We start from the raw sequence: 22,898 nt of genomic DNA on the forward strand, positions 1-22,898 counted from the left end.
CCAAAGTTCTGCCGTGGCCTGTGCTCAAACTAGTTGTAAAGTATACAGATGAGAAGATTTGTGGCTAGTCAATATTTAAAAATGATGTTTCACTGTAAAATCCCTATAATATAAAGACGTAGATCTCCATGAAAAGTTCAGTCAACCACAATACACTTTGTGTTTTTTTTTTTGTAGAATACAGTAAACTGTCAGTTTGTTTAAAAACAATACAAGTAAAAAAAGTCTTTAATTCTTAAAAGTGTTCTTTTATATCTGTCAATAATGAAAACCCCAAAAAACAATCCAATTTGTTTTCAACAATGACACAATGTTATGCTGTCCGATTTCTATGGTACAGCCCTACTGCTAAAATGTTATGAGGTTTAAACGGTTTAAGAGCTTGTCCTTACGCATGGATTGATACTGCCCGTGGTGCGTTGCCCTGCACTTCATTCACTGAAAGGTTACACACAGTGTAAGCTCGTCTATCGACCATTACACAATATGCTTTATCTGTACTGTCTTCCTCCTCTAGAGGCTGGATGGACCCACAATGCATCTTGTTCTATTTATAGTCCATTCAGCGAGCAGCCAAGTACAGATAAAACATTCACTGTGATCAATAAATCAGCACCTTGAGATCTGCTTAGACTGAGCACGGCAATGTACCACAGGATGTATAGCCATTTGAATGAGTATATAACCTAAGAAAAATCTGCCATGTCACCAGTTATCAAGAACAATGCCTAATAAATTCTGGGTAAGGATGCCAGTCAAATAAAATGAGCCTCTTCCTCTGACTTTAGCTTATTTTGTAACATAAAATATGTCCAGCTCTTTAGAGAATACAACCTTCAAGTGTCCTGAGGATATAGGGCCTGAGTCATTAAGGAAAGTTAAGTAAAACAATTGAGTGAGCAGTCTCCTGGACAAAACCATGTTACAATGTAAGGGGTGCAAATTAGTTTTCTGTTATGCCCATAAGTTAAATACTGACTGTTTTTTCATGTAGCACACAAATACTTGATAGCTTATTTGTATTCTGAAATTTAAAGTTGATATTTGTGTGCTAGTCAGTATTTAACTTATGTGCAAAACAGAATACTAATTTGCACCCCTTGCACTGTAACATGGTTTTATTCCAGGAGACTACTTACTCAATTTTTTACTTAACTTTCTTTAATAAATCAGGCCCATAGTGATTTTTGGTACTAAATACAGTTGGTTCCTGGGTTTACTTTTGCTTACTCTTTGTGTCCCACGTTTACAAGCCTTTGTTAAAATAAACATATTGCACTTTGTCTCCATATTGGTTCCGGATGGAATCTTGAAGCTCTGGTTCTAAATTGCTCACAGCCATGGAACTGAAATGAAATAAAACATCATGTTGTCTGAACATACTGAATAGACATTAGAATCACACTTAGCTTTTCATTATTGCATAATACAACAGCAAAGAAAGGAGCAAATGAGCACATTGACACAACCATGTTGCACTATGGCGGTGGGAGGGGATTTAAAATGTGCGGATTTAGAGTTGGGAAGCGCGTCTTAGCGCAACTCTGAATTAGTGTGTAAAAGTAAAGCTGCCCAGTATTTATGTGTTACATGCAAAAGCAGCCACAGTAGTGCAACATGGTTTGTCCAGGTCTAATTTGCCCCTTTTTTTATGTTTTGCTTAAAACTCTAAATTGTTTTATAAATAATCATACTTGAACAGCTTTGTGTAATATACTTCACAACTAACCAGAAATGCTATATAGCAGAGCAAATTTATCAGACATGCTCCCCTAGAGCCCACTACTTTTACTGCGTGGAGAACTCCTGAAGAACTCAGGCAACCATAAAAGGTCCTGCAATGGATGCGCTGTAGGCCATACCTTTAGGCCCATCGGCCCACCATCTCATTTCACCAGTATAATTAGATCTGAAAGTCTCTGTGGCAATAGTCACTACACTGAAACATTCAGGCCGGAGTCATTAAGGAGAACAAAGCATAAAAAAGGAGTAACTTTGTACCTGGGCACAACCATGTTGCATTGGAGGGGGGTGGGGTAAATTTAAAATGTGGGGACAGATTTAAAGTTGGGGTAGGGCATGTCCTAGATCAACTTTTAATTTCAATGTAAAAATAAAGCTATCAAGTGTTTGTGTGCTAGATGAAAAAACAGCCAGTATTTATCTTATTTGCAAAACAATAAACTAATTTTTTACCCCGTGTATTGTAACATGTTTTGTCCCGGAGAACATTTACTCCTTTTTTTGACTTACTTTCCTCAATGACTCGGGCCCTTAAAATCTAAATACTTAGAACTGTACTTGAAATTACATGGCGGGTGACATGGTAGGGAGGTGGGCCTGATAGTACTTTCCTTTGTGATCAGTTCGGCAGAACTTTTGTGGCTAGGTTCCTCAGGGGTCCCCCCAGCACAGGAGAAGAGGATCCCAGGGGAGGTACCATGAATTCTGAAAACACGTTCATTTTCATTATTGCTGAAGCTGCAGAGTACGGTTACTACTTGTAAATGGAAACCATTATGAAAATAATCCTGTTTTTGTGCAAGTTTTACGCTTTTAAATACAGGTTAGTGTCAAGTAGTCAACAACAATAAAAAAAAAGTTCAAGTTAATATTTTTGTCTATTTTACGGATTTGGAATTACTGCCTGTGCAGGTCCATTGTCTCTTTAGAAGATTTGGGAGTAGCTGCAGTTATTCCAATCTACATATGTACATATTCCACAGAACGCTATATACTAATTTGCTTTGGCACAAGTTATAGAACATTGGAGGGGTAATGTGACAGAGATTACAAGTGCAGCTCCGTTTTATGCAGAGAGATCTTTTGTGCAATTTTTTTTTCCTGTAAAAAAATAACACAAATAACCACTTTGAACCTATTTTTAAACATCCAAATAAAAGTTGTTTCATAGAAGCATGCATGTTGCACTTGACCATCACAAAGCAACTATTTAGATTTAAACAAAGACATAATTTGAGTTAGTGGAAAAAGTTTTACCATCGCTGTGGAAACAGTGAACAGGCAACAGGAACCATGAACAGTAAGCTGTGGGAGAGAAGAGCTAAAATTATACATTGTGGGGTCAAGGCACCGAGAGGAACTCAGCTCCATGTAAGCCTGGGTCTGGTTCACCATATAAGCCTTAAAATGACAGTATGTGTATATAAATGTTCAGTGTCATAGCCATGTAGTTCAGGGTATTTTAAGAGGTTTTGAGCCCAACAAGAATATGACACTGAAGGTGATCTGATAAAGTCACAGTTATTACAAACAAATCACCTATTTTATCTTTAAGTAATTGTTATTATTATTATTAATTTTTATTTATAGGGCGCCACAAAGTATCCGTAGCGCCGTACAAGGACAAACAATGGCACAGTACAAGGTGAAACAGCACAGTACAAGTAACAGTAAGCACTATAACTCTGGGGGCTCAGGCACAGCATGAAAGAGAGTGAGGGAGGGGAAAAGTGAGTATAGGCAGGTAATTATGGCCCAAGAGGGTGGGCACGGATGACCGGTTGAGAGTCACTGAGGGGAGCGGAGAGAAGCGAGAGGAGACAGAGGGCAGAAGGATTGAGAGGAGGTGAGCTGAGTAGCTGTAGAGCGCAGTTAAAAGTGATGGAAACAGGAGGTAGGAGAGCCCTGCTCAAAGGAGCGAACAATCTAAAGGGAGGGGAAGACAGACAGACACACATGGATGAGACGGAGAGACGGGAGAAACGGAGACGGAGTCGAGGAAGGGGGAGAAGGGAAGAAGGGATGAGAAAGAGAGGTAGCCGACCGGTGGGAGTTTAGGCATGAGACTGGAAGGCTTTAAGGAAAAGGTGGGTTTTTAATGTTCGTTTGAAAGAGGACAGATTAGGGGAAGTTCTGATTGAGCGGGGGAGCTTGTTCCAATGGAGGGGAGCGGCGTGGGAGAAGTCTTGGATACGTGCGTGAGAGGAGGTAATCAGAGGGGAAGAGAGGCGACGATCGTTGGACGATCGCAGTGGGCGGGAGGGAGTGTGAATAGAGATAAGGTTAGAGATGTAGGGAGCAGTGGAGTTGGCGAGGGCCTTGTAAGTCAGAGTGAGGAGCTTGAAAAGGATTCTGTAGGGGAAGGGGAGCCAGTGAAGGGCTAGGTAGAGTGAGGAGACAGAGGTGGAACGGCGAGAGAGGAAAATAAGCCTAGCAGCGGCGTTAAGTACAGATCTAAGGGGAGCGAGATGAGAGAGGGAAAGGCCGATAAGGAGGAGGTTACAGTAGTCAAAGCGGGAGATAATCAGAGAGTGGACGAGAGATTTGGTGGCATCCTGGGAGAGGAAGGGCCAAATGCGGGCAATGTTGCAAAGCTGGAAACGGCAGGATTTGGCGAGAGAGTGAATGTGAGGGGCAAAGGAGAGAGAGGAGTCGAGGATGACACGTAGGCAGTGGATTTGGGGAACAGGGGAGATAGAGGAGTTGTTAACAGTGATAGAGAGGTCAGAGGGGAAGGAGGTACGAGAGGGAGGAAAGACAATGAGTTCAGTTTTAGCATGATTGAGTTCAAGAAATCTAGAGGACATCCAGGAGGAGATGGCAGAGAGGCATGCGGATACCCTGGAGAGAAGGGAGGGAGAGAGATCAGGAGAGGAGAGGTAGAGTTGAGTGTCATCAGCATAAAGGTGGTACTTGAGGCCGAAGGAGCTGATGAGTGCACCCAGAGAAGAGGTGTATAGTGAGAATAGTAAGGGTCCAAGGACAGAGCCCTGAAGGACCCTGACTGGAAGGGAGGAAGAGTGGGAGAGAGACTCAGAGGTGGAAACAGACAAGGAACGGTCGGCAAGGTAAGAGGTGAACCAGGAGAGGACGGTACCGGAGAGGCCAATGGACTGGAGGGTGTGAAGCAGGAGGGGGTGGTCAACGGTGTCAAAGGCCGCTGAGTGGTCGAGGAGAATCAGGAGGGAGTAGTGGCCCATGGCTTTAGCCGAGGAGATCGTTCGTAACTTGAGCCAGGGCAGTTTCAGTTGAATGAAGGGGGCGGAAGCCTGATTGGAGAGGGTCAAGGAGGGAGTGTTCAGAGAGGTAGGTGGAGAGACGGTTGCAGACAAGTCTCTCGAGTATTTTGGAGGCAAAGGGGAGAAGGGAAATGGGGCGGTAATTAGAGAGTGAGGTGGGGTCAAGGTTGGGTTTCTTGAGAATGGGTGAGACGAGAGCATGTTTAAAGGCGTAGGGGAAGATGCCGGTGGAGAGGGACAGATTAAGAGGTGAGCGAGGTGGGAGCAGGTGGAGGCGGAAAGGGAGCGAAGAAGGTGAGGAGGGATGGGGTCCTGGGGGCAGGTAGAAGGGGAGGAAGAAGAAATGAGAGTGGACTTCCTCACCCGAGGTGGGGCGGAAGGAGAGAAGGAGTTGGTGGCTGGGGGGAGATGGGGGGAGAGTGGAGGGGGGTGGAAGGGCGAGAGGGGGGGGTGGCGGAAGAGTGGGTGCAGGAAGAGATTTCAAGTCTGATGGCCGTGATTTTAGAGGAGAAAAAGGAGGTGAAGTCAGTGGCAGATAAGGAGGAAGGGAGGGGGGGGGGAGACAGGAGAGTGTTAAAGGTAGCGAAGAGGCGGCAGGAGTTGGAGGACTGGAAGGAGATGAGGGATTTAAAGAAGGATTGCTTAGCGAGCGAGAGGGCAGAGCTGTAGGAGGAGAGAATAAACTTGAAGTGGAGGAAATCAGCCAGGGAGCGAGATTTTCTCCAGTGGCGTTCGGCAGTATGAGAGCATTTTTGGAGGAAGCGGGTAAGTTTGGAGTGCCAGGGTTGGGGATTGAAGCAGCGAAGGTGGATGTTGAATTTAATCTTGGTCCATCAAGGTGATAAAAATGCCCAGGAAACTACTTATCTGAGGGGATAAGCATAATACTATAATTGTTATCCTAGCCCTATGTGTTTTGTATCCGAAGCCTGTTATTGGATCTGCTTTTTAGACAAGGTTTTGAGCTGCCCACACGCAGTCCAAGTTTTGGTTGGTCAATTTAGTAAGTTCAGCCAATCTTAACTATTGTACAATGTGTGGCTCCATCAGTGGCGGATACAGGGGGGGCCATCAGTGCAATCGCCCCCTCCCCTACCCCTAGCAGCAGTGACAGCTCACTATACTGATGTTCCCGACAGGCAGAGAAGCCTGTCCGGCTGCGCTGATTGTGATTGCATTATCTGCTTACCTGTCAGCTGCTGGGAATATAAGTATAGTAAGCTGCCGCTGGAAGCCCCTTGCTTCTATTAAGAAAAAAGGGGACGGGGCCCCAAAAAAAATTCTAGGTCCGCCTCTGTGCTCTGTCCCTGACAATTAAAAACTGGTTTTGGATTGTATTTAAATCATCATCAGGATGGAAAGTGAGCGTGACTGAAACCACCTATTACCTCTAGCACATCGAAGGTAATTTGGCAGCTCTAAAATAGTACGGTGATGCCTGCAAGCTATTTCCATTGCAATCTTACCATACTTGATCACTGCAATCTGACCAGATCGGTGTGATCTGGCCCTTCAAGTGTGTGACCAAATTGTTCACCAATCTGATGAAACTGCAATGATGTAATCCAATCCGATTGCAATATTTTGGAACAGTGTAAAGTTAAACACACAGTGTAACGATTTGGCTGGTTTCTCAGTTAAGGAATTGGTGTACAATAGATTACAAAATTTTACAATTTACAAAATAGGGAGGGTGAGGGGTCCTAGGACAAGTCCTAAACATGATTCTATAATTCCAGATACATCACAGCCCCCACAGCGCCAAGGGGAACAAGCATAGCATAGCACAGGAAGATTGAGAACAATGACATGGATATCATTTGTAGATATTTTCTCATTGGTTTAGATATTAACAGAATATACAAATTGGGTACCATAGGTTTAACAAACAAGGCATTGTAAACATATTGTTTTAAAGGAAGTAATATCAGAAAGTTTAAAAGGAACCAAAGTACAAAGTGCATCCTGAAAAATGCTGAATCTGAAAATAAGGATACGACCATGAGGATCTCAAAACTCTATATAGCCTGTAACACCTTGAGAGATAACAAGGATTAAGTACAAGGATCAAATCAATGAATAGGGCACACATGGGTGTTTGTGTACTATTGTCACTTTGTTTAAAGAGTATAATTAACCCTCTGCATTCAAGTGGTAAGTGCTGCTCAGACCCAATGTGCAGGGAAAGCGCCCATATGTACAAGTCCTGAAACTGGAAGAAGTCTTGGATCAGTCACCAGTTTGAAAGGCTACTTTAAGCCCAGACAGGAATGTTGGAAATAAAATAGAGAATATGGTGAATTGTAAGGCCAACGGTGAACTGGACAGTATTTATGGGCATATAGAGTGCATTAAAGGGAGTTGCTTCACAGTGACTGAGATAGTGAGGAAAGTGAACATAAAATTCAATCTTGGTCCATCAAGGTGATAAAATGGCCCAGGAAACTACTTATCTTAGGGGATAAGCATAATAGTTATAACACAACGACTGAGATTTTATACTTACAAACCACCAGCTAATGTGACTTGCAAGGGAGCGTGGAGAAAACGGATTTTCTGCAGAAATAAATAATATTAAAATGACAAAAAAAAAACAACAAAACACAAATGTGTTTAGCAGACATTACACAACTATCAATACTAAAATGATATAAGTTAAAGATATACTAACATCAACTTTTCTTTGTCTAATTGTTTTTAGCACTGGGGAATGTATAGGCTATACACAGTTTGTTACCCCTCTGTGCAGGCTATGAGCAATCACACTGATCGCTTGCCATTAAGCCACACCCCAAGTCACCGTACCGTGAGAGGATGACCACACCTCTATTAGACTGCCAGAGGAGCTGTGTGAGGAGATAAAAGGATTCTGGGGAAGAGAAGGCTACAAGCAGACTCACTAGTACTATTATATAATCCTATAACAACGATATTTTATACATTACACCCTAAACATTTATATTAGACAAATACAAGGGGCAAATGCAGGGATAAAAGTATAGATAACATGAAGTAGCCAATAAAATGATCCTGATTAACACAGAAAACTATAGACAAGACTTACATGGCAAGACACCAAAGAGAAGTCATATATAAGTAGTAGTAATAACTTCTCTCTGAATACAGGATACAGAACGTCACTATATAAACAATGCAATTATCTATCCTATGGAAGAATGGTTTGTCTCTGTATGGTTATTGGTTGGCCACAAGATAATGGAGGGGGGGGGGGGGTTTCAATTAAAAGCATTGTGCGTTACAAGATTGCCCTTTATGCAGATGATATGCTGCTCTTTTTGTCATATCCTGATAAATCGCTGCCAACTTTACTCAGTGTGGTCTCAGTGTTTGGCAGGTACTCGGGGCTTTTGATTAATTGGGACAAATCCAGTGTAACTCCAATTAAGGGTGCTTGCCCTATGGGTCAAGTTTTGCAGACTTCTCTTAAATGGATCATGGTATTTAAATATCTTGGTATCTGGATTTCTAGTAATATGGGTCAATATATCCAGCATAATGTCCAACCTCAGATTGATTATCTTAGGAGCCGGATTGGGGTATGGAAGCAGCTGCCACTGTCGGTCACAGGTAGAATTAACCTGGTCAAAATGATAATCCAACCAAAGTTTTTGTATGTTTTGCAGCAGTCACCGGTATATATTCCTCATAGCACATTTCGATACATTGAACGTCTCATGGCTTCTTTGGTATGGGCAGGCAGGAGAGCAAGAGTTAAGCTTACTACTTTATGTCGTTCTCGACGGTAGGGGGGCTTGGCTTTGCCGAATCTACGGCTTTATTATTTTGCTTCCCAGTTAACGCATATTGAGGTATGGTTCCGGTCGCGGTTGGGTGTAGATTTGCATGACTTTTCAGTCTCGGAGACAGGATCTAATCATACACGTGTGCAGTTTCTTCTGGCTGGAAGAAAGGTTGGGAGGGACCCCCCCCCTGGTAATTCAGGCCATGAAGGTTTGGCGACTGTCAGCCCAGATTGGGGGTGGATTGGATTTAGATCCGTGCACTCCACTCTGGGATAACTTGGATTTTGGAGAAATGATTAGGATGGAGGGAGCTGGAGCCTGGCGAATCTATAATATAATACAGATTGGGCAACTGTATGAAAATAGGGTATTATATTCATTTGAGCAACTTCAGAGGTTATATGAGCTACCTAGGGGTTACTTTTATAGATACTTGCAGTTAAGACAAGCTCTGGCCTCGCAGTTTCGGGGAGCTGCCCCGAGCTTTAGTGCAGACTCCTTAAGGGTGCAACTGTCAAGGTTGGGCCAAAGACGGCAAATCTCTTTTTTGTATTTAATACTGGTGGAAGAATCTGGTGAAGGGGGCTTGCCGGAGCTGCGATGCAGGTGGGAGGGGGATTTGGGGAGACTTAGTAACAAGGCATGGGATATGGTGTTGTGTAGCCCGAAAGAGGTCACTGCATCAGTCAGATTTCGCCAGGTCCAGTTTTTTCTGTTACACAGAGCGTATCTCACCCCTCTTCGGCTTTCTAAGTTTAGTGGGGGTCAGAGGGTGTTGTGTCCCAAGTGTAAGAGTGAAAAAGGAGATTTTTGGCATATGCTCTGGGAATGTCCGCTGGTTTCATCCTTTTGGGGAGAGGTGGAGGATTGTATTAAAAGATTGGAGGTGGGAGTGGTGGCCTTGACTCCAAAACTCTCTATATTCGGTTTGGGCTTAAACAAAAAAACCCGTAGACTTATTAGACTGCTTATCAACACATTACTTATGTTGGCAAAGGTGGTGATAGCTAGAAAATGGATGGCACCTGAAGGCCCGGCTTTGAGTAGCTGGATCGACCTTGTTAACGATACAGTCGGCCATGAAAGGTTCATGTACACCAGCAGGAACCTAGTGGATAAGTATGAAAGAATATGGTACAGGTGGAGGATATCCCCATATGTTACGGAAGGGTTGAGGGAGGTGGAGCTCTCCTAATGAATGCTCGGGGTAGACATCCAACCGCCTGTTGTTGAGTCATTAAGGTCAACGATTATATTCTGTATTATCAAAACTGTAATATTATTTCATTGCATCTTGAAATTGTGGAGGATTTGCATACCTTGGCTTGTATATCTGAATGTCAATGTTTTTTATTTTGTGATACTATTGTGTATGATTACTTGATAATACCTGTAACACTGTGTGGGTTATAATTGGGGATTAAGTCCAATGTTATGGGCTGTTTTGTTGTTTAGAATGCAAAAAAAAAAGTAAAATGCAATAAAATTTTACCTGATTTAAAAAAAAAAAAAAGCGCTGTGCGGCTTAACATCACCGTGATGTTTGGCTGTGCACCTTTTAAGGTACCCAAGATTACAGATTTTGTTGCACACCTCAATGGGGTGCGAGGCAAAATAGTTGATGTTGCATCACAGTGCAGCGCCCCCCGCGGACATTCTGGAGGCATTCCATTGAGAATTGAATTGGCGCTCAATAAGTCAAACGCGTTGAATTAAGCATTGATTTTTGCATAATACAGGAGACTTGTAATTTTCTATATTATGCATTTTCATGGCAGGAATGATGGCAAATGTGAACTTGGCTGGTTTTTTGGTTTTTTTTGAGAACCTGACAACAGCTGCGCTTTTATTTATGTCCCATGTTGTACTTTACACCCACTTCCTAGTTCCCAGAATCAACAAAAATGACAGCCTTGTGTGCATGAAGCCACAGCGGTAGTCAGAGTGGGGAGGACACGGCAGTGAGAGGGTTAATGTGCATAATAACATTATAATAAGGATGTTCTAATGTGCACTGTAAACCTATTTTGTAACAAAATTGAAGTGTGGAAAATGAGTCAATGAGGGTGACTTGTAGTGCATCACTTCTCACTTAGTGGGCTTGCACATGGATTACAGTGTTTGTCCATGCCCCAACTAGCAATACATTTATTATGGCAGTTTGGAACTTTTATTGTGCTTAGTCATTTACATGATCAATGTGCGTAGGACGGCAAAGGTAGAAACATCACCTTACAATTACCAAAGTTTCCTTACGATTTAAAAGATTACAACCATGTTTATCTAGGTTTACATTTTAAGCTAGGTTCACTTTATGATGGGATGTGTACATTGTGCTTGGTTAATCCATGTGAAACGGAACAAAGATGGTTAATCTAATCTAAAGCGGTGGTCTAGTACCTGGTGACCTGTTTACTTAACACGGTTTTATACTGTAGTTACCAGCACAAAGGACACTCATTTAGGGAACTTGTGTTTTACAACCATTATTACTCTTTTTTTTTTTTTTTTTTTTTACTCTTCTTTAGGACTGTGTATTATAAGAAATAATCCCTACCCTCTGTAGATTATAAGGATTTATAAAGCAACCAGAGTTTTGTGGTCTGTACAAAAGGACTCTTCCTGCAGCCTGTTGTCTATACGGAAGTAGCAGTTCTTTATGTGTTCCTCTAACATCCTTAATAGTCACACTAATGTGCACATTAAAACAACTCCATGCTATTTATGAATAAAGATGTCAGTTTACATATCCCCATTTTTAATCTCTGTACAATCCACTCACTTTCATAAAGGGAAAGGACTCCAGCTTCTGCATGAGAATAGGCAGGAGAACTGCAATGAAATAATAATTTATACATTATTTTGATCATGCATATAAATGATAATAAAAAAATATTATTTGAGAAAGAGTTTAAGTATGCCAAATAAAGTTAATTTAGGAATAATACCATTGTGGTGTACATGGGTTCCAAGTGATAATCTTTCTGCATGACATTTAGCACCTGTCTATTATCTAGTTCTCGCCTTGTGAAAGCATATAAAATAGGGACAACAAAGCTGAGAGTTCCCTGTGACTAATGGTCTCATAACAATTGCAGCCCCTGTGCTGTTTAAGAGGAATGTTCCCTGGGGCATGTTTTTTTTATTTAACCATATACTCCTAGGAACATAATGCAAAAAAAGTTTCCCCCCCTCATACCATAACCCAGAATAGGCAGAGGTAAGAACCTGCCCAGTATGCTAATCAGTCACTGGGCACAGCTCTGTCTCTCAGCTGCCGACCCGCCTGCTCCATGTCAACAATCTTGGCGCTAGTCTCTGGTCATAAGCACTGACACAAGTTGGTAGTGGAAAGGCAGAATGGAGAACAGCAGAGCAACACGCTAATCATTTAGACTGGTATGCCAATTGGTTACTCTCCTGGCAAGACCCTCACCATGGCGAATGTTGGGCATCTAGTTAAAAGCTGTGCCACCCTGGTTATGGGTCCTCTTTAATCCCATTGTCCTTTTCTGGTCTTATTCTGATTACATATCTATGCTGTCCAAATGTTTTTCTCTGTATTTTATTGCCATTTTAGAGCAATGTTGTGAACATGGCTTTGTATACTATGTGTTTCATGCTCATTCTTGTTATTAGTATCTACGTGTCTCTGAGGTGAAAGCAGAAGTATTCCTACCATCATCATCAGCTTTTTATATAGCGCCACTAATTCTGCAGCGCTGTACAGAGAACTCACTCACATCAGTCCCTGCCCCATCGGAGCTTACAGTCTAAATTCCCTTAATATACACACAGATGCTGAAAGAGACTAAGGTCAATTTAATAGGAGTCAATTAACCTACCACTATATTTTTGTAATGTGGGTGGAAACCGGAGCACCTGAGGAAACCCATGCAAACACAGGGAGAACATACAAACGTCACACAGATAAGGCAGAAGTCTACTGTGTTGCTGTGAGGCAGAAGCACTAACCATTAAGCCACCGTGTAGCCCATATTTAAAGGCCATTTTTGGTTATTTGAATTGTTGAAAGATGCTCTATGATCAGTGCAGATTTATAATTGGAGAGATAGGCCTACCACATGCAGGAACATTGTGCTGGCAAGACATATAGTGAACTTAGTGCAAGGATACTGCTGTAACTACATGCATGTACTTAAGGATGAACAGAGTGTGGAGATTGCTGTGTGTTTTAATTAATTTGGAACTGAATTTGTATTTGTGAACAGCCAATAAATCATACTTACTCATCCCAGGAGCAGCCATTGCAATTCTGGAGGCGACCACCTGGCTAATACCCTTGATAGCAGCTTTCTAGAGTCAGAAAGCAAGAAAAAATATGTAATTAGTAAGAAATAAAAAGAAATGTTGCTAAATTTTGGGCAATGAGAAGACATTTCAGAGGGTGTACTGGTTTTTGTTTCCTAATTATGACAGCCCTAACTATTACAATTTTTGTATTGCAGTTTACAAATATGTCAATTTATTTTCATTGGGACAGATGCCACAATACAAAACACAATGTAGCCTAGAACTCTGAAAAGGAATAAAAGTTTGATGTATTTGGATGTATGAGCTTTGCTTCATATAGGGTACATTGGACAAGTTCCCTACAATAGTTTGATAGGTGACTTGAGCTGTCGGAGACCCTGCTCCTTCCACTATATAACTTTAAATCTATGGTTTCCCGCTTGTCTCTATTTCCCTCTTCACTCCGTGAAACTCCCCCGTCACATGCAGCCGTGTCCTTATGACACAGTCACCTGAGTGGACAGGTTACTGTCTCCCACAAGATCTGCACACTCTTGATTAAATGATTTGCTGCTGTGAACATTCCACTGATCTGACTGGATAATAATGGAGGGGAATTCAAGATAAGAAGGAAAGGATGACTGAATATAATAAGGTGCTCTGACCATAGTCCCTCTATTTTTCCTATTATAGTATGGAGGCAACCCGCATAATTATGAATATACATAGAGGAAGAGGAGATAAACGTTCAAAGACAGAGAATGAAACCATAGAATGAGAAAATACGCACATTGTCGTTTCATGTTGTGTTCATAGTATAGCAGATTTGTAAAGAATAAAGATATATAAATAACAAAAGCTAACTTTCTGTACACACAGTCTAGAATTCCAGTTAGTCTTCAAGGCAATTAATTTTTTAGAAAGTGGATTTCAAAATGAATTTCCCACCACATTTACCTGAACGGCAAGTGTACCTCTACACTGTTGGGGCACCTAATAAAATCAGGCCTCAAGTCGCTGAACTAACGTTGGTGGGCTGAAGTGGAAGAATGGCAAAGCAGGAGGCAGGCCCGAATTACAGTCTGCCGTGGCCTATTGGGCAAATGGATCTGCTTTATCAAGGTGTAAATTCATCAGAGGTCCTCCCAAGCACAGAGGAATGGGTTCCCAGTGGAAGGACACACCATTCAGGTTCCAAAACTAGAAAATAATGTTTAAATCTACTACTGTCAAAATGGAATTAGTCTTTAATATAAATGAATGTTGATAGATATGGAACAAAGTAGATGAGAAAGAACTGCTCTAGTCTGTATTAGTCTAAATGTAGAACGAACACTTTCCCAGAGTGCTATACAACTAGTGAGTGTTAGCCCAGTGGTTCTAAAAATGCAGGATGCAACCACAGCAAAAGAAAATGTATGTTTTCATGTATAGTATAGTGAAGGTAGTGGTAGACTTAATGCAAGGCTAAGCACTCCAATTAAAAATACAATAATACATAAATTTCAAGATCACATAAAAATAGTCACTGAAGCAGAAGCTTGAAGGATGAATCTGAAAATAAACATGACTTGGGACTGGAGAGAGACCTTAGGAATGTAGCAGTCAACAGCAAAGAGAGAGGGTCGATGTACGTAGCAAGTGGTCATTAAAGGCACAGAAAGCTAGGTTAGGATTTGTACAGAGCAATAAACTAAAACGCCTGAAGTCAAAACCAAAACTAGAGATAAGAGACTGCGCTAGTAAAAGGTGGTCAACATTTATAGCAGAAAGTAAAAATCTATATGGGATATATAAGTATTCTGTGACGGGGCTACCTACATTGTTTATGCTGTAAATATATGCTGGTTAGGTAGGTACTATTACATATATTGGGCCCGAGTCAATAAGGAGAGCAAAGTAAAAAGAAGGAGTAACTTTGCACCTGGGCAAAACCATGTTAAATTGGAAGGGGGAGATAAATTTAAGATGTGGGGACAGATTTATAGTTGGGGTAAGGCATGTCCTAGATCAACCTTAAATTTCAGTGTAAAAATAAGGCTAGCAATTATTTATGTGCTAGATGAAAAAACAGCCAGTATTTATGTTACATGCAAAATAATTAACTAATTTGCTCCCTATGCATTGTAACATGATTTGTCCCGGAGAACATTTTCTCCTTTTTTTTTGCCTTACTTTCCTTAATGACTCAGACCCATTATGTCATACAGTACAAGCTGTGAAGTTTCTTCAGGAAGAAACATCTGAACCCTATGATTTAGCTGTTAATTATGGCAAAAATTGTTCATGAAATTGAGGGAACATTTGGGCATTTGTGTGTGCATTAAATCTTTTTTATTTACATTGAACAATATGCACCTCCAAATGCGATTCTCTGCTGAAGTGCTAGTAAAACGGCACAAAATCCATCACAGTAGAGAACTGGGGGTAAATTTATCAAGCAGCGAGTTTCTGGCGAGTTTGAAGAGTGGAGAAGTTGCCTATAACAACCAATCCGATTTTAGCTGTTATTCTGTAGAATATACTAAATAAATGATAACTAGAATCTGATTGGTTGCTATAGGCAACATCTACTACTTTTCAAACCTGCCAGAAACTCGCAGCTTGATACATTCAACCGTGATTTGCTCCAGCTCAAGTCCTTCTGCAGAGTAGAAATCGCTTTACTTCTATCAACACAGCTGCCAACTTCTGTTCCTCTGCAAATGCCGCATCTTGCTCCACAAACACATGTGGTTTGGCAGAAGTCTAAGTGCACCTGCGTAAGTTGAGGATTTTGCACTGTGTCAGATGCCATTTTGCACTTTATAAATGAGGCCCCTTGTCTTTATAAAAGTTAAATTTGTGGACACAAAAATACACATACACATTTCCCATAGTAAATACATATTTTATGGCTATGGATTACATGTTTGGCTCTGTAGCTGCTATAAGTAAAGCTTTTCTACTATTCGTATTTAGTCATTTGGTCCACACAGATGACAATTTTGCATTTGCTATTTGTATGCAATCGTGTCTGTGGCAGGTTATTGTAATCTATTGACCCATACCTGGCTTATATTAGATGACATGTTCCTGCTCTGTGTACATTTACCGGACCCTTAACAATCACTTTCTGTTCTTTAGTGACTGCACTAAGCTTTGACAGGTATGTGCTGCCCCCTATCTGAGGCTTAGTATAATACAAACAAAAAAAAACAACAAATAACTACAAATGTTTCCATTTGGCTGCACTGCAGTACAAATGTACTTTCCTGTATACTACAGAGTTCCTGCTTGATAAACATGTGCATTAAGTATACAAGCTTCTATCTATGGTATGAAAACTAATAAAACATTGGAAGACACAACACTAAATATGACATTTAACATAGAAGGGACTACTCTTTCAGACAAAATTAGGACTGTACTATCACAGCTGGAATACCCTCATTGTGGAGTATTTATGTCAATAACAAATTGAATATATGAAATTTGCTCCATATACAGGTGTGTTAGACACCACAATCTTCCAGTTTGATAGGCACCTACTACAGGGCCGATGCTACTTCCCGGAGAACCTAGGCAGTCGCCAAGGGTGCCAGGGCTTAGGGGCTCCTTAAACATACCTACAATTATGTGCAGCTGTTAATTCTACAATCCTGGATTGGCTGGATGTGGGATTAGCTTGTGTCATTGTACTTTCTTGTACATGGAAATGAAGGAGCTGGCTAAGCTGAAATAAAGGTAAGTGTTTCTAATGTCTCTTCATATACTGTAAGCGCTATGTTACAATGCAGATGTTCATTTGTAACATTTATATATCAACGCTTACATTCTCTTAATGTTAGTAAGGACTTTGTTAGATACTAAGTACGTCTGATAGGAACACAATGCTGTTTTCTTCTTATTCTTCATACTGCATCATTTATTAACCCGGCATAATCCTTGTATATATTTTTTTCGGTGTTAAAAGGAAGGACTTACCCTCGAGTGGCCCAGCTTATTGTCATTCTCATCAGTAACTGCAATACCGCTAAGAATTTCCCTAAACAAAACACAACAAAACAGGATATTAAACATCTCAGAATTAAGAATGTGGTCTTGTATGGATACCAATGGACAATCTCCAGCACCTCTAACTGAGCGAGATGCTGTTCTGTGAGCCAGTTACATGATCTGCTGATATTATGTGACTATAGGATAGTATTTACATCTGGTGGATTAGCCATAGGATAGTATTACACAGTCATGTGTCTATAGGATAGTATTATAGGGTCATGTGACTATAGGATAGTATTTACATCTGGTGGATTAGCCATAGGATAGTATTACACAGTCATGTGATTATAGGATAGTATTACACAGTCATGTGACTATAGGATAGTATTACACAGTCATGTGACTATAGGATAGTATTACAGTCATGTGAATATAGGATAGTATTACACAGTCTTGTGAATATAGGATAGTACTAGGGTCATGTGACTATAGGATAGTATTTACATCTGGTGGATTAGATATAGTACACAGTCATGCGACTATAGGATAGTATTATAGGGTCATGTGACTGTAGGATAGTATTTACATGTGGTGGATTTGATATAGTACACAGTCATGCGACTATAGGATAGTATTAGTATTACACAGTCATGTGACTATAGGATAGTATTTACATCTGGTGGATTAGACAGGGTACACAGTCATGAACTATAGAATAGTATTACACAGTCATGAACTATATGATAGTATTATTATTACACAGTCATGTGTCTATAGGATAGTATTTACATCTGGTGGATTAGATATAGTACACAGTCATGTGACTATAGGATAGTATTACACAGTCATGTGACTATAGGATAGTATTTGCATCTGGTGGATTAGATATAGTGCACAGTCATGAACAGAACTTACTGCTGCCTCATCATCGGAATGTTCACACAATTGGCAGCAGCAACAGCAGCAAAGGGAACCCAGCGGGCGATTAGTGGCGGAGCTTTCTGAAAGGATAAGGAATTATTTTATTTTGTGAGGGATACAAAAGGTTCTTCCAGGATATCAGGAAACAAACGCACTTTTCCCATTGTCAGACTTGGACAAACCACGCCGCTATTGCAGATACCCATTATCTAAGGTACTTTTCCTGCCCCCTTGGTACATTCGGTCTTACCAATGGTCACCATTTTCTTTACATTTTGCAAGTGAACACTGTGGGCCTGATTCATGAAGGCATGAATACTGAGCGCAACCTGCGTTTGTTTTACAATGCACGGAATTCGGGCATACGCACGTCCGAATTCAACGGATCTGAAGATAGGTGCGCTGTCTGGTGCAGGTCTGCTCTACTCTATTACATAAGACACTGCAGGTTACATCCAATGTGAAATATAAATTCGCATAAGAACGCAAAGAAAAAAAACATCAATTAATGTCACTTGTTAATAATATAGAGCCTGATTCATTAAGGAACTTAGGCAAGAAATTTCTTACTTAAGTCTCCTGGACAAAACCATGTTAAAATAAAAGGGGTGAAAATTAGTTTTCTATTTTGCACATAAGTTAAATACTGGCTGTTTTTTCATGTAAAACACAAATACTTGATAGCTTATTTGTACACTGAAATCTAAAGTTGATATTTGAGTGCTACATGGAAAAAGACAGTATTTAACTTATGTGCAAATTCTAAAACTAATTCTCACCCCTTTAATTTTAACATGGTTTTGTCCAAAAGACTTAAGAGATTCCTTGCTTACGTTCCTTAATGAATCAGGCCCATAGGCATTAGCGATAAACCAGTTAAAAAAAGTGTTTGTTTTTTTAATATGTATTTTTTTTCCAGGAATTACATTTATTAGGATGTTTTAATGTTTACTGAACATAAAATAAATTTTTACAGTTGTTCCTGATTGCAAACATGTTATAGCATGCATACGCGACTGTTGTCACTACTGATCAGCACTTAAACTATCTCTGTAGCTAGAGCAAGACATGTGGCAGAAAATCAAGTACCTTTGAGATGACCAGAGCTTGAATCAGAAGTGGCTGCTTGCGCTCAAGTTTGTCACAGTCTTACTGTACATTGATTGCGTGCATACGCCCCCTCCCCACTCCCTCCTTGAAATTATAAGCTATAGTAAGTGTCCTTTGGTACAAGATGAATTAAACGCCGCTGCCTTTAGTTGCGTATGGTCCGGTTCTGGGCATGCGCAGATGAATTTGCGGATGATACGGACAAAATCAGCATTTACGTTCCTTGATGAATCAGGCCCTGTTTGCTTGGCTGTTTATTACCCAGAATCCTTTGCTGTAGAGATGTGGTAATAGTAATGTTAATAGTAATAGTAATGTTGGTGGACTGGAAAAAACTTGGTCAATGTAAAACCTTAATGTAGGCATTATATTTTGCCAACTCTGCAGATTCATGGACACTATTTGTTAATGTGTTACTGAGTAGAAGACCCTTCTGGTTCAGAGACTTAGTATATGTGAAAGACTAGCGTCAGCAAGTTGGGTGAACCTGTTTTCCTCAGTCACAGTGTAGAAAAAAGACTTTTGTATACCCTCACATGCAATTGTACTTTCCTACAGGTACACAAAATGAAAATACAGTATTTTATATTGATACCAACTATGTGTTGTCTAGTTCTGAATAGTGAACAATTAAAGGATACAGTTTAATTGTTGGAACACGTTTTTTTGAAAAGTAATGACACAACCTGCTGGTAAGTGAAACTAAGACACAGCAACTCCCAAATGCTGTCAAAGAAATAAAACAAATTTAATATTGTGATGTACACATCAGGAGCAACAATTACATAATATCCTTTAATAAAGTGGTCTCTTTAAGGACTTATGCACACAAGCACTCTGTTAATACACAATACTGATCCACTTCATTAACTCATGCTGCACATGGACATAGGCATGTGCAGTTTGTTCTGTTTTTCATCGGTTAACTACCGGTAATTAAAAAACAGATGCAGATTAGCAAATGGATACAGTGACCAAAAAGGCACAGACTGACCTCCATGTACTATGATGGTCAACACAGCGGAACATTAACTTGTGTGTACATGAGCCCTAATATGTCACCTAAATTGCACTGGAGGGCGTTATCCATTACCCCTAGAGATAAGCAATTGTAATGATATGTTTTAACGCTCTATTGCACTGGATCCTGCAATTTCCATACCTTGGTGTAGAGGTTAAGTCCCACTGCAGTGGCCAAAGCAGTACTAGTAGCCGTCAAATAGGCAACTCCAATCTGACTGCAAGGAAAGGATAATGCATTTTAACTCAAGACTCTGATGTGCACCCTACTGCTACACACATTACAAACAGTACCACAGCTTTAATCTTTATCAATATTTAAAAAAAAACCATTTATGTATGTGTCGGTTACTGGATATTTCCCAGAGAAAGGCTGACCACAGCCTTTTACGCTCCCCCACAGCTATTTCAAGAACATGTGGATTATGAGTTTCCTTTTTATGGAGATGAATCATTTAGAGAGAGGGAAGCGCAAGATGGTGTGTTTTGGTTAAGGTGGAAACCAGGGCCAGATTAGCAAGAGAGCTAATAAAACATCAGCTTCAGGCCTCTAATACAGAATAAGCCCATCGGTCTCTGTCAATAAGATCTCTTTGCTTTTTGTGAAATTCAGTGTTTTGTTACTTGGATCAGAGGAGTGTGACCTTATCTTTTTCTAACAGGTGATATAGAAGGAATCAAAATCTGTGCAATTGATTAATTCATTCTAAAAGAGGAGCATTAATGTATTAGAGTGGGGTCGAGGAACCAGTTTAGCATTTATTTTTTCTGGAGAAATAAATCTCTTAAGAATGTGGGACCAGTACAACGGCCACAATGAGCCCACCGTAATCACCAATTACAGGACTTACAGTCAGTCTGGTGAGAAGAGATAGATGTTGTGAAACAGGGCTGTCAGTCCGGAGGCCCTCAATCCCCATAGAGCCCTTCAAATGTTTTCTGTGGCCTTCATTTTAACGGACAACTTCCCTACACTTCATTGTGTGATTTTTTTTTCTATAGGATTCCCACATATTTATAATATATACATCGCTGTAATAAAGTAAAGGCTCCACATTTTTGGGAAATTGACACCCCAGTGAGAAGAGTTACCAGAAAAAAATTAATGTTTGTTTTGAAAACTTTTTTTGATTATAAAATACATTCAAAACCCCTTTAAAATACAGGTGGCTGCTACTACAGCGTGGACCATTATTTGTGATTACACCCAGGGTGCAAATAACTAGCCAGCCTTGGCCAATACCACCCACACATCCTAAATCATGCACAGTGACAATGCCCTGGTACAGAGCATTTCCCTCCAGCAATCAAGTGTTTCGAACACTAACTGTTTCCCACACTAATACATATCAGTACAAATATATTTAATGTATGAACTTCCTGTCATACAAAGGTGTGTTTGACCACAATCTTCCCACACCAATTTGACAGGAGCCTCACATCAGACACAATATATGCTGCTGTTAACATTTGAATACGCTAATGGGGTTATACATTGTTCTTCCTGGCCACTTTTTATTTGTGTGTACCCAGTTTTTCAGAATGATGACAACAAGTACTCTGACCCTAGTCAAACACACCTAAAAAGAAAGGTTTTTGTTTTTATGTTAAGGGTTTATTAAGCTGGAGTACATAGGCAACGGGACACTACACACAAAAGAAAAAAAAGAAAAGAGAAAAAAAATAAAATAAAAATAAATCAGACTTTAAAAACACTACTTGAATTTGAGACACAATTAAAATAGACTGGGAAGAACTTACCCAGGTGTGATGGGAGAGGCTGCATTCCGGTTGGTGTAGTTTACAAGTGCATTAAATGACTGATTAACCCACTGCCAAAACACTACCGCGGGAACGGTCCTGTTTAAATTTAAAAAATAAATAAATTATAAAACCAATTCCTTCTACAAAACAAAATAAGAACATGTGGGCTTTTTTCCTGACAAAACACAAATAATTTATAGGCGAACATCAATATGTTAATAATTTTGCCGTTTATTTAGTGTTACACACACACACACACATTTGTGCAGATTGCTATTTTTAGGATTGCTCACTACAGTGACATTACTGCATCCCTGACGAAATCCTATTTAAGGACATCTATTAAAACGTGTTGGTTTTCACCACACTTACCCTGAAGACAGGTTGAGCAACTGCGCCTGGCTGCCGTCATCACCACAGAAAAAGCCGCCAGACTGTGCTCAAGAGCCCAGAAAGAGACACACACACCAGTCCCGCTGACCTAATCACCCAGCACCGGACAACCACACAGTACAAGGAACCTAAGCTATAGAGCTCCCAGTTAGAACACAGCTGCATACTCCGCAGCAGACACAGACAATTACACACATTCCCCTTCCAGCACCAAAGTCGCCACTATCTATGTGCCCCTACATAACACTTCACCCTTACAAAGACAGCACCACCAGGTTACTACTCATATAACACCCATCCCCTTATATCTCAACTGTTCTTGTAAGAGCACAAGCGCCAAACAGTTGGAGAAAACTATAAAACTAAACAATACATAACTTTCTTTCTATAACCTGTAACAAAGGTAATAAGAGCTATCATATCAGAAACAAGAGTGCTATGACAAACAAACGAGCCATACTGAGCAAAAGACCTAAAGATACAAAAAAGCAAGAGCTACCTGTAGTGAAAATGTACAAAAGAGCCTGAACATCATCTCCCATCATCTCCCATTTCACCACCAATACTATACTGGGGACGTAAAACATCACCCACATCCTGTGACTCATCTCCCACCTGCTTCCTTCACTGCGCAAGGATACTCCAGGATTATTCCACCAAACAAGGAACAAGAACACTGAATAAAGCAAAAGAGAACATCCCTCAACAG

At 40.4% G+C, this 22,898-nt stretch overlaps 1 protein-coding gene across 2 annotated transcripts in view; it reads right to left on the minus strand.

Moving 5' to 3' along the window:
• Positions 1 to 1,102: 1,102 nt before the first annotated feature.
• The window catches only part of SFXN2 (sideroflexin 2), a 34,358-nt gene continuing 12,562 nt past the window's right edge, over positions 1,103 to 22,898 (minus strand). Inside the window, exons 4-12 of one of the 2 annotated variants that reach the window (XM_075216241.1) lie at positions 21,794 to 21,892; positions 20,175 to 20,250; positions 17,897 to 17,982; positions 16,967 to 17,027; positions 12,997 to 13,063; positions 11,529 to 11,578; positions 7,489 to 7,538; positions 3,001 to 3,048; positions 1,103 to 1,346 (exon numbers count right to left, since the gene is read on the minus strand). In XM_075216241.1, coding sequence (XP_075072342.1) covers positions 1,247 to 1,346; positions 3,001 to 3,048; positions 7,489 to 7,538; positions 11,529 to 11,578; positions 12,997 to 13,063; positions 16,967 to 17,027; positions 17,897 to 17,982; positions 20,175 to 20,250; positions 21,794 to 21,892 — 637 coding nt within the window. In that variant the 3' untranslated portion in view covers positions 1,103 to 1,246. The remainder of the gene's footprint in view (positions 1,347 to 3,000; positions 3,049 to 7,488; positions 7,539 to 11,528; positions 11,579 to 12,996; positions 13,064 to 16,966; positions 17,028 to 17,896; positions 17,983 to 20,174; positions 20,251 to 21,793; positions 21,893 to 22,898) is intronic. The other variant, XM_075216240.1, reaches the window with a different exon arrangement.

The sequence above is a fragment of the Mixophyes fleayi genome, chromosome 6, assembly GCF_038048845.1.
Source record: "Mixophyes fleayi isolate aMixFle1 chromosome 6, aMixFle1.hap1, whole genome shotgun sequence".
Taxonomy (NCBI): Eukaryota; Metazoa; Chordata; class Amphibia; order Anura; family Limnodynastidae; genus Mixophyes; species Mixophyes fleayi.